The sequence below is a fragment of the Ctenocephalides felis genome, unplaced genomic scaffold (assembly GCF_003426905.1).
Source record: "Ctenocephalides felis isolate EL2017-DRISC unplaced genomic scaffold, ASM342690v1 CF-g0.4_SCAFFOLD_01064, whole genome shotgun sequence".
NCBI lineage: Eukaryota > Metazoa > Arthropoda > Insecta > Siphonaptera > Pulicidae > Ctenocephalides > Ctenocephalides felis.
Genome location: NW_020537218.1, coordinates 1 through 12,873, shown reverse-complemented (window position 1 = coordinate 12,873; position 12,873 = coordinate 1). Strand labels below are relative to the sequence as shown.

General features: G+C 29.9%; 1 protein-coding gene and 1 pseudogene across 1 annotated transcript; one reads left to right on the top strand and one right to left on the bottom strand.

The window, feature by feature from the left end:
- The first annotated feature begins 487 nt into the window (after positions 1 to 487).
- Positions 488 to 1,878, top strand: LOC113365505 (annotated as a pseudogene).
- Positions 1,879 to 3,964: 2,086 nt separating this feature from the next.
- Positions 3,965 to 9,303, bottom strand: LOC113365506 (aldehyde dehydrogenase X, mitochondrial-like). The gene is made up of 11 exons (XM_026607049.1): positions 9,038 to 9,303; positions 7,809 to 7,913; positions 6,224 to 6,491; positions 6,013 to 6,129; positions 5,664 to 5,851; positions 5,489 to 5,591; positions 5,227 to 5,411; positions 4,946 to 5,110; positions 4,713 to 4,870; positions 4,227 to 4,301; positions 3,965 to 4,134 (listed from the first exon to the last, which is right to left on the bottom strand). The coding sequence occupies exons 1-11, from the start codon at positions 9,077 to 9,079 to the stop codon at positions 4,065 to 4,067; spliced, it is 1,476 nt and encodes a 491-aa protein (XP_026462834.1). The 5' UTR covers positions 9,080 to 9,303; the 3' UTR covers positions 3,965 to 4,064.
- Between the last annotated feature and the right edge of the window lie 3,570 nt (positions 9,304 to 12,873).

Below are 12,873 nucleotides of genomic sequence, written 5' to 3'. Positions count from 1 at the left end.
AGAATTGTACAAGTCTGAAGTTTGACAACTACAATTTACATGACAGGTGAGGTACACCTTTTCCTTAACAAATTATATAATTTCTTTGAGTAGTTTATAAGAAAGTAAATAATTTAAAATCAATTGGAACAGTACCTACATTCAATAACGTTTCATATTAGTTTAAGATAAATAGTTTGAATTCAAATACATTTAACTCAAATTCAATATTAGAATCAAAATGTAAAAAAAAGTAACAATAGAAAATAGAACATCCTGATTCAATCACTGTATCACAAAAGCATGACAATGATTTAATATGGATTTAATCATAGAAATAAATAAGTACTAATGTATAAAATCACAAAAACAATGAATAAAATTTGAAACAACATATATCTTAAGAATATAAACGATAATGATTAAACTTTAATATTCAACAAACGAAATAAAGTTTACACATAACATAACCTTTATCTGAATTAATATTTGTGATAATTATGAGCAGACTAGAATTACAGCAAACTTAAAAGGACACACTGGCAGAGTCTGGTGTGTCTCATGGCACCCCTTGGGTACAGCCTTAGCCACTTGTGGAGAAGACAAAACAATTAGAATTTGGGGTATTGATGGTGACAAATGGGTTATCAAAACAATTCTCACCGATAGTCACACGAGGACTATAAGAGAAGTGCCTGGTCACCTTGTGGAAATTATATTGCATCAGCCAGTTTTGATGCAACCACTTCTATATGGGACAAGAAGAGTGGTGAGCTATGAAATAATAATTTGATATATAAAGAGAGATCGTTAGGTTTATATTTAATCGAGAGACAATTACCTATCATTTTCTTCTTCAGGGGAATTTGAATGCTCAGCTACTCTAGAAGGCCACGAAAATGAAGTCAAAAGTGTTGCATGGTCACCCGAGGGCACCTATTAGCAACTTGTAGTAGAGATAATCTGTTTGGGTTTGGGAAATTGCAAGTTCCATTGAAGATGAGTTCGAATGTGCTGCAGTTTTAAATGCTCATTCACAGGATGTTAAAAAGGTTTGAATCATCTATGAAAATATTATTTTTTAGTGCTTTTTTAAGAGTTTGCTATATTTTTCTATAATAAATATAATGCAGGTTATTTGGCATCCTACATCTGAAATATTAGCATCTTGCAGTTATGATAATACAGTAAAAGTTTTCAGAGAAGATCAATCAGATAATGATTGGATTTGTACTGCCACGTTGGAGTCGCATACTTCTACGTTTGGAGTTTAGCATTTAATAAAACAGGTATAATTTTGAATCAATTCAAAACAAGTAGACACATTGCTATGTTTCACAAAGAACTATTTAGATTCAAGTTATCGATGTAAACAATAATTAACTGACTAAAATTCCTTTATTTTACCAAATTAGATAAGAGTTGTATTGTATAGAGCATATTACGCTTTTTTACAGGTGATCGTTTAGTGACATGTAGTGCAGATGAAACTATTAAATTTGGCAAGTTTATAAACCTGGAAATAATCAAGGCGTTGCTACTCCTGATAATGAAAATGTTTGGAAAGTGTCTGCACTCTTGGTGGTTACCATACCAGAGCAATATATGATGTGGATTGGTGTAAAACAATCCGATTTCATTGTCACTGCTTGTGGAGATGATATGATTAGAATTTTAAAGAAGATGATATTAGTGATATCCATGCACCAACATTTAATTTAGTTTTATCTGAAAATAGAGCACATGATGAAGATGTCAATTCGGTTAAATGGAATCCTAAAAATGTAGGCATGCTAGCGTCTTGTAGTGATGATGGAACTATTAAAATTTGGAAGTTTTCACATTCTGATATATTAGGCGATAATAAATAGAATTTGTTTTTAATAATGAGTTATTCTAATGTTTATAATTGTAGTATTTGTTGGTAAATGAATAAAGTGTACAAGAAAGTGCACTTTAAATACAAATATTTTTTATATAATGAATAATAAAAATAAATTTATTATTGTTTCTAAATAATTTTTATTTATTGATTTATTAATCATCTATTTATCTTAATGATTATTTCAGATTATATTTTAGTTTTTGTAATAATTACTATGAATAGTACCCACTAAACCAGTTACGTAATATTACGTAATTTTTATGTAAGAAATAAGTAATCTACATTACGTAATTAGATATTACGAAAGAATTACATAAATATTACGTAATTTTCCTGAAAAATATATTACGTAAGATAAATGAAGATTTTATTTCATATATATTACATAAACTAGGCAAATTGTTGGAACTTCCCGTACTAATAATTATTTTGTTTTAAAAAGATTAACATTTTTGAAAAAAATTACTTTAAAAAAATTAGATTTTTGAGAAACTATAAAATTTTGACAAAAAAGTACCTTTTTTGAAAAAAAGACTTTTTAAAAAAAAAATATTTTGAAAATTCTAAACTTTTTTTCAAAGTAATCGTACTGCATTAACTGCATAGAGACGAAATAAAAATGGCTCGCGAATTTTCGGAACATTTCGTTTCATGAACGAAGCTGTCAACCAATGAACGGTGCTAAGTGACATAAGTACCGTTATGTCTGCAAGAAGGCTGCCGTGCCGAGCCGCCGGCTACTAGCGGCTACTAGGCAAGGATTATGGGAGTACGACTCGCCATGCGTTTTAAATTAAGTTTTGTGTTTTTGTAGTGTCTTATCATATTTTTAATTTGCTAATTAAATGTGAAAGTGATATTAAATATGTGAAGATATATGTTTATTATAAATATATTCTAAAGCCTCTTAAATTACATGAATTACTTAAATCTTTACTCTAAAACGCTCCATTAACCTAAAAATTAATCGTGTGTGTTATTAATTTTTTTTCTAATAATAATTAGATATATAAAGAATTTTGTTTCAAATGTAACGGTATTCATATTCTAAATACTATTTTATTGTTAATATAAATTCAGTTATATTATATATATATTGTTATATATAATACAAATTATATATAACAGAATCACTTGGCCTTTTGAAAACCATTTGCTTTGTGTAAGTATATAAAAAATATATGTATCAAAAGTTAAATAGAAATTATTACCATGTTTTATATTTCAGGTGAAAATCGAAAGCTAATAATTTATATCCGAGATGCATTTTTTCATCACAAATGGGCCATGAAATAGATATCGAGAATGCTTTTGTAGAGAAGACATCATAGACTTATACCACATTTAGTTTTAACAGAAGATACGACAGTTCCTAATTACATAATATTTTCCATGAAATAGTTAGTGAAAGAACTTATGAAGACTTTGTAAAGGATACTTCGATGATTTTTATTTCGAGTTTAATTTTAAATTTGCATTTCTCTTATCATTTATCATATTGTATATTTTTTCCATTTGCCATGAAAATGTTGATCAATATGTTATATGTAATTACATTATTTTATAAAAATTGTGAATTATTATTTATTACTTTATGGATTTGCTAATGTTTAAATTGTGTATATATGCCGAAAAAATAAACATGCCATATAAATGTGCTTTTTCGTTCATTTTTCAGATAGTGTATATATATATATATATATATATATATATATATATGTGTGTGTGTGTGTGTGTGTGTGTGTGTGTTTATATGTATGCGTGTGTGTGCATACTCATTTCTATGTTCATGAATGTGTGTGTTCATATATACACATATGTGTGTATGTGTGTGTTCATATATACAGATATGCTGTGTGTATATATGTATGTGTGTAAAAAAGGGCCCCTCCACGTCATTTTTTTTTTTCAAAAATTACGTAATTATTATGAAATATTTTCGTAATCCCATATTACGTAATCCACATTACTTAAAATAGGCGAAATTATGACACATATCTTACATTAATCTTACGTAAAAATGACATAAGTATGTCATTTTTTTGCGTAAAAATTACATAAATATTACGTATTTTGGCTTAGTGGGTAACTGTGGTTACTATATAGAAAATAAGTCATGAACCTTATATTATTACTACATACTGAATTACAACTGTGTTTTAGACTGCACAGGTACATATGTACAGTAAAAAAAAGCCTTTTATATTTTATTTGCTACTTTCAATGTAACAGTCTTAGTCTCTGTGTACTCCTCAAGTGATTCCTCTCCTCTGAAATATAAATTGGTTTAAGAGATATAACAAATAACCACCGAAATTTATTTAATAATTAGTTGTCTATCTAAGAAATTGCTATTACTTACAGTTCTCTTCCAATACCAGATTGCTTGAATCCTCCAAATGGTGCTTGTGGCACTACAGCATTATAGCAATTTATCCTTAATATATAAAAATTATAATGCTAGACTACATAAATGCATATAATACTTTAATTGAGATGCGATGATAAATATGTTTGTAAATGTTTGTATAAATACTTTTATAATCTGCGAGGCATTTTGTTCTTAATCTCAATAAGTAATAAGAAATGCATGGTGACGGAAATATTTAATCGCATCCCTTTCATTATAGTTAAAAAATATAACAAACTATTGCAATATCCTTTAGTAGTTCAAACACTATCCTAATACGTAGGTACATCTTGCAGAATAATGATATGTAACAATTGCATTTAATTTTTTACAATTTTTAAAATCCTCATTATTTCTTCTGCGGCATTACTTCCGCGCCTAACGGATGTCCAATGGATTATAACTCTGACTGATTATTTTTATAAAAAAAAATCTTACCATACGGAACCTGCTTCCACAGATTTAGCAAATAACATTGCAGTATTGATATCTTTTGTAATAATACCAGCGGCAAGCCCATAACTTGTAGCGTTAGCTCTTTCAATTGCGTCACTTAGAGAATTGAAACGGAATATGGATTGAACAGGACCAAAAATCTATATAGAAGTACTATATGTTAGTAAAACACCAGCAGGGTAGATATACCGTTTCCGCTACATTTTCAAACTTACCTCTTCTTTAGCAATACGCATATCATCCATGACATCAGAGAAAACAGTTGGTTTTATGAAATATCCAATAGAACCATATCTTTCGCCACCTGTTTGTAATTTGGCTCCTTCTTTCTTACCAGCATTAATCAAATCCATAACTTTGTTGAACATTTCTTCATCCACCTAGATATATTATTCATTGATTTATTGTTCGAAAAAAATTGCATTATTAAATTTTTAATTATAACTAAAATTAAATTTATTGATAAAATATAATTTTAAAGAGGCTATATCTTTACCTGTGGGCCCTGTGCGGTGTTTTTGTCATAAGGATCACCTACGACTCGTGCTTCTGCAATTTCTTTAGCTTTTGCTACAAATTTGTCGTAGATTGCTTCGTGTACAAATGTGCGTGTTCCTGCACAGCAGGTTTGGCCCTGGTTAGTGAAACAAGCGTCATGGGCGACTAGTGCAGCTTCATCAACTGATAGAAAATTAGTGAAATATTTTTTCATTAAAAATTAATGAAATACATTTAATTTATTCTATAAAGGTATTTACCATCAGCATCTCCCATAATAATAAGAGGACTCTTTCCACCCAATTCCAATGAAACCCTCTTCAAATTACTACGAGCAGCAGCTGCCATGATCAAATGGCCGACCTAAATTTATAAACATTTATAATATCAATCATTATTTCACATAATTACAACAAAAATGTAAGTAATATCAACCTCTGTTGAACCAGTGAATGCAACTTTATTAATATCTGGATGCTCGGCAATCGCAGCACCAGCGGTAGGTCCGTAACCTGTGATAACGTTGACCACGCCTGCAGGAAAACCCGCTTCCTTCACCAGAGATGCAAGATATAGGGCTGTCAATGGAGTTTGCTCTGCTGGTTTCAAGACAACTGTGCATCCTGAAATGATATGAGAGATTGAGGAGTGATTCTATTGGAAGAAAATGGTCAATAGTCATGATTTTAATAAGCGGTTTGACTTGATGGTAATGCATCGCGATTGCATGATTGTTATAAAAATATCGTGTCAATAATAAAAAAGAATTGATTTCTCAATATACCTGCCGCCAAAGCAGGGCCCCATTTCCAGGACACCATAGCAATTGGGAAGTTCCAAGGTAAAATCTGACCTACTACACCAACTGGTTGTCGGAATGTGAAGCTGGTCAATCCATAATCTACAAAAGTATTAAATATATGATTTACATCATTTTGGTAAAACCTAATACAATAGCAGTTATTTAGTTTATAAACGTAAAAGAAGTTTTTTACCTGCTGGAATTGTATGACCATGAATTTTGTCGCACCAGCCCGCATAATATCTGATGGTATTGATAGCGCACTGTATATCTATGATACTATTAGAAAATGGTTTTCCATTGTCTAAGGTTTCTAAATTTGCTAAATATTGAAGATCTCTTTCAATCAAATCAGCAAACTTGTTAAGTAGCTTTCCGCGTGCAGATGCGTCCATCTGGCGCCATGCTGAGTTTAGCGCAAACGCTTTTTTGGCAGCAGCGACTGCCAGATCTACATCGGCCTAAGATCGGAAGAATCATATGATTTTAAATAAATATAATTATATAAAAATACGTTTAAAACAATATTTTGTTATGCTGTGCAATAAAAACATCAAAAAACTAATCGGCACGCTTACAATTGATATCTCTGAAATAGATTTTGAATTTTTAAAATCGGTTCATCGGTTCATTGGTTTGTGAAAACGTGGACAAAAATATTTGAAATAATCTGCTCATTATAAAAAAGGCTTTGCCTTTGTTTCATGATTTTCGCAAAATACTAATCCAAAACCTTTTCAAGTTCATCTTATTCATCCTTTTTTCACAGAACGACAAAATATATGTTCTAATTATGATATCAAATGATTGGATCGACTTGAATTATAATCAGTAAGTCAAGTTTCGCTTTCGGAAAGTGAATAATTAAAGTGATAATAAATTGTGATTAAAATACAGTCTTGAATGTAATTTGTAGCATATACAATTTGGAATATACTCAGCTACATATCCCGCAAAAATTTGTTTTGAATTTAAGTTTTATAAAAAATTATTGTGTATTGCTATATCAATGTTTATATACATGAAGAATTTGTAATACCCGGATAGCTTTGGAATATTTCTGTGAAAACCATATCAAATGATTTTAAAGTCTGATCCAAATGATGGTAAGGAACCAGTTCCATTTCGACGAGAAAATGAAGGACACACTTCCCCTCTTATATCAATTTATTTGTAAGACAGTCGCCTAATAGTATTAATGACACATACATAAAAATTGACTTTTGTATACAAATAATTTATTGCCTTGAACGTTTTATAAAAAAAACCTATGATAAAACGAAAAAAAAAATTACCTAAACCCACAGATAAACAAGTATAATACCTAAACCGATGCACATTTATATTTGCAGCGCAATTAATATATACGAATAAAATTAGCATAAGCTAACCTTGCATAATATATAAATATTAGAAAATGTGTAATTGTTTACCAATAAAATTCTCTTGAAATAAACGATATTGTATAATTTACAGATCGTATTAGTAATAGTGTTGCCTCGAATTATTCATTGTTCAAAATATTGCAACAAACAATTTTGTTTATACTTAATCGGCGATCGAATTGATATTGATAAAACTGAGAAATTCCAAACCATTCGTAATGGTCGGTTTTCGAATACAAATTATATGAAACAATATTGATGTTTCAAAAACAATTAGCTACTAATCGTTAAATTAAACATCAGCCAAAAAATCAAGATTTTATTGTATCTTGATTGCAACTTTAAGAAAATAAAAAAAACTAATAATTAAGTTATGACATGATTAGAACTTACCTTATCACCTTCCGATACATCTATAATTTTCTTTTCATTGGTTGGATTAATAGTAGGAAATTTTTTTCCGCTTACAGAATCGACAAATTCATTGTTGATGAATAGCTGAAATAATAAATAATATTTTATCAGTAAATAAATCACTTTAAATTTTGCAATGAGAATACCTATACCTATTTTGTTAATCATTGTTTACAGTTATCAATCCGGTTACAGCGTTATGAAGAAGTAAAATTTTTTAGATATGATGTTATGAGAACTCCCCAATTAACTTTATTTAAGACATTTGTCCTGTATTATCTCTCATATTTTAATTAAGCTTAAAGTGTTTTATCATGACTCATTATATTAATAATCATCATGACGTTGGCGAATTAGATGTTTGCCTTTTTTTTTAGTTGTTACTATAAAAATGTTCAAATAATATACCCATGGATAAAAGAAGTATATACCAATTAAAGTAAAAATTATAATGAAGTAGCAAAAACGAGATACCTAGAACTTGTTTCATCCATTGTTTATATGATGGATAGAATTAATTAAACGGATTTCATACCCTAAACCAAAGTTAACATATTTATGAAATACTTCTGAAAACCGATCAGACCAAAATTTCGGAATAAATTTATTCCATACTTCATTTATTTCATACTTGAGTATGGTAATGCAAATCATAATTTCAAAAAATTAATTTATTTTTTTAACATCGATCAGAATTGCATGTACATATTTTGAGCTGAATTTACTAATCTGTTTACATTCCTAATCCGTTATTTTTCTTTGAGAGGGCAACCCAGTGGTTTACCACTCTTCTTTTGCTATTACTATATAATATTAGATATGTATATCTCATAGTGTTGGCTTGTTAGCAAAAATCAATTTTCATTTTATATTGAATTTTAGATCTTTGATATCATACTGCTTGATACTGAGCTTGGCCATCGTTATTGTTTATGCCACGGTTGGCCCAAAAAATAATCACTGAAATACAACATTCTGCCTGTAAATATCTCGAATAGTAAAAAATATCTAACTAATTTGACTGTTTCACTTCTGCGTGTCGTTAAGTTATGTTTTGAATTGGTACCGGATGTTATAATTGAACCACAAATATGCTTCATGTATAATCTATAAAAATGTGTATCGTTTACAGAATTATCACAGCTTTCGTATAATTAAAAATATATATATATATAAAAGTAAAATAAATAAATAAACAAATACCTTACCTTGGTATACTTGATATCAGATGTAGCTAGTGGTTGAGCCATCGTGCACTAATTTCGCCAACAAGAGTAATGCAGCAAATAAAACGGTCTGCCGGCTACTGTTTCTTTTTGCCGAATAAAGCGGTTGAACGTGAGCAAGGTCTGAAGTAGTTTTGTCAAGGCGACATTACACCAATTATAATTTCAAATGTCATGTACAGACGTCTTCTTTCATTTCATATAATATCCACTTGTGCAAGATAAAGATATGCTTATGTTTATATGATCAAGCGCATTTTGCGATTACGGTTCAATTTTGTCGTTATCTATATTTAAACACTCCTACGAGCAGAAATATAAATACAGTTTCATTATTGTTTACAAATGCTGTTAGATAACATTACATCGTCTGCAAGTCATTCACTGAATGAAGGATTTGAATTACATTTTTATATGAATTTTCTTTTATATTGGCAGTGGTTCGTGTGCAAAATCGACCAGTGACTAACCTGAAAGATTTACTTGATTAAATATATTTATTAATAACTTCTATAGAAAACAAACCTGTTTGATGTTTAATCATAATTTGCAAAAATAGCATTTAATTTCTAATTTCAACAGCAATCGGAACTATGTGTTTCCTGAGCTGTATTTTTGCTAACATTCCTAATCTTATCTTTTACGAGAGAGCAACCCAGTGGTTAACTACTCTTCTTTGCTGTTACTATGTACTATATATATCAGATATGTGAATCTATTAGTGTTGACATGTAATCTAATTATAAGTCTATTTTCACTTTCAAGTAAAAGTTCAACCAATAACGTTACTGCTTGATATCAGACTGCCCAAAGCGGAAATCGAACCAGAACCAGTCGTTTACAACTCAACATAAACATGTTTCTTCATATTTTACTCACAACATCATATTAAATTATAGATTCTTTTCTTATTTTGTAGTTTCTTCGTTCTATTATGAAGTCTTAAATTTAGATTGAAATTATTATAACAAAAGAGATTCTAGTTCGAAAAAGGTTTAAGGTCTTTGGCTTAGGTCGAGATTAGCATTGGTTCAATGGCGCGTTCATTTATGTTTTATGTCAGTGGCGGATTAAGCTTTCTGCCGCCCTAGGCCCTAGGCCCTATCCGTTCAGGCGCCCTTTTTAATAAACAAAATTTTACTTTTTTAATTAAACAATTTATTTTAAATTATTTAGATATAATTTTTAACGTTGCGTTGGGTAAGTTATAGTAATTTTAAATAGTAATGTCGGAGTTACGGAGCGAAGAGAGTGCAGAAAATAGAAATCGAGTTTTTGAGAGAACGGAGCATCCAATTTGAATGATCTAAAAAACATTCAATTTGTAATGATGGGGAGAGGTGGTAATTAACTTTTGGCAAAGGCAGGTCCAGCTGTTTCGGAGATACCCAGCTAAATTTGCAAACATGGCAGTTTTTGAGAGAACTAAGCGCCCAGTTTGAATGATTCAAAGAACTTTCTACTTATTTTAACAATTTTTTTTTCAAAAAATTTTTTTTGTTTATATCGAAAATAATTCAGATTTTATTTTCAATTTTGACTAAAGTTTTATATCTCATATATACTAAAGAATTATTATATGCTTTTAAAAAGAATAATAGTTAATGACTTTGAATTAGAGGTTGAAAAAATACTATATATACTACAATGCGAAGAGATAAAATATATTTTATCAAAAATCATATAACTCTTTGCATTGTAGTATTTATAGTATTCATTCAATTAATTCAAAATTAATAGTTATTGACAATATTCTTTCTGGAAGAATATAATAATTCTTTATGAAGTTCTGAAAAAAATTTAAAAACATTAACCACATATTAAAAAGCAAAGATTATTTTGCAAAAAATTTATTTTAAGATATTTTGACACATATATTGACACATTTATGTTTATTAGTTAACATAATTATTTAAATATTTTAATTTTGATAATTATATGTACTTAATTAAGATGCAACTTTTTTCCTCACCACCCATGGGGTAAAGTTGCCAGGCGCGTTTTTTTTAATGTGGTGTCGCCACAGAAATAGATACTTCTATTCATATTTACGTTTCTAACATTTCAGATGGAAATGGATATAGTGTAAATACTACTAAGTATCGATTTGTGCAGCCCTAATCCACTTAAACTAACTTACATACTAATTATACCTAACAGAACTAAATATATCGCGAAAAGAAGAATCCCCGCGAAATGACCTAATGTACCCAAAAATTTCGGTTTTCAAAAATGAAAGAACCTCTCTTGGTAAAAAAAAAACAATATAAAATGTGTACTTTAGTATTTAAGCGGTGATTGTAAATTTATAAAAAAAGAGCATTTACATGATGTACCCCCCAGATCCACCATGTAAACACCAGGAAAAAAACTTCATAGGTTCCCAGCCTATGAAGTTTAAGGACAAATGATAATTAATTAATTAATGTAAAGAAGAGCGCGAAAAATATAAAAAAGGTTCTTTCATGGCGCCACCCTTTTGAGCTCTGAATAAAAGTACGCGAACAACCCCAAAAAAGATACGGCCAAAGATTTTAATGTCAAAACGTCCCCTAACCTGATATTAACTAAATACTACTATAATAATAGAAAGTCTCATCTCACAGTTAATTTTCCTTTCAATTATGTCATATCATCCAATTCAGTTCTAGGCGGCAGTTCAGGTAGTAGTGGTGCTAGTTGGTTTTGAGTTGATATTTTCTGCCAAATCTCCTGTAAGACCTAAAAAGAGGTAAACATAGAATTTTATTACATTTATTCGTATGGGTTGCAAAAGTAATTGTTGGTACCCACTTGCACATATCCTTTAATTCGGTAGTGGTCTCTTGGTGGTTCGTGTATATCTTGGTGAAACATATAGACATACAATACAATGTCTTCTTTGAAAGATATCTGAAATGAAAAGAAAAACACAAATGCCCCTAAAAATAGGGACAAACAAATAAACGGGGCCCCGGTTATATTAATAAAAGAATATATGGTCATAACTAATAAGAAGATCAAATTAACAATAATAGGATAAAAACCTTTAAATATGCGTATCCTCATGGCAGTTATTTAGATGTCCTGGTGCTTTGTGGTGCGAAAAGAAATCAATTCTGTAATCCTGAAATAAAAAGTGGTTTAGAAAATAAAAGAAAAAATATTTTTACATATTACTTAGCAGTACGTCAATAATTTTAGTGCCTTGGTACATCAATTGGTCTGACCAATTTCCTCCTATGGGTTGTGAAAGTAGTTTTTGGGTACTCACTTGCACATGTCTTTCTATCCCGTAGAGGTTTTTTGGCAGTACATGTATGCTTGGTAAGCAATTTTCTTGGAAAGACTTCTGAAATGACATAAAAAAAACACAAGTGCCCCTAAAAATAGGGCAAACATACAAACGGGGCCCCGGTAAAAATAAAAAAAAAATTATACCTATATCTAACTAAGGTCTAATTACTTAATATTAACTTATGAATACGAGAAAACCTGTAGGAATCCATATTGAGGTGAACTGAAAGGGTTAGGGTACTTTTGTTAGAGTGTAAAGATTGCTATTTGGTATGTTTAGCATCTCACTCCCCAATATGAAGGGTTTACCTTAGCGTCCTAATTCGACTCAACAAAACCTGCAGTTACCAGTGGAGATTTTAACTAACTACACAATTTAAACAGAATCTACTTACCAACTCATTGATTGTTACCGAGTTATGTTTACAGATCCGAGAACTTGACCGCACTTATGTATAGTGATGCATCAAGCCTAAATTCGAATGTACTAATGATGGGGTAATTATAAAGCTAGAAATGATTAAAAATGTATAGAACGGCGT

Excerpts from the sequence above, each read along its gene's own strand:
- LOC113365506 (XM_026607049.1), bottom strand. The coding sequence starts at position 9,079 with ATGGCTCAACCACTAGCTACATCTGATATCAAGTATACCAAG. Across the intron at positions 5,592-5,663 it reads CATTCACTGGTTCAACAGAG|GTCGGCCATTTGATCATGGC; the intron begins GTTGATATTACT and ends TTATAAATTTAG. Across the intron at positions 5,412-5,488 it reads TATTATGGGAGATGCTGATG|TTGATGAAGCTGCACTAGTC; the intron begins GTAAATACCTTT and ends ATTTTCTATCAG.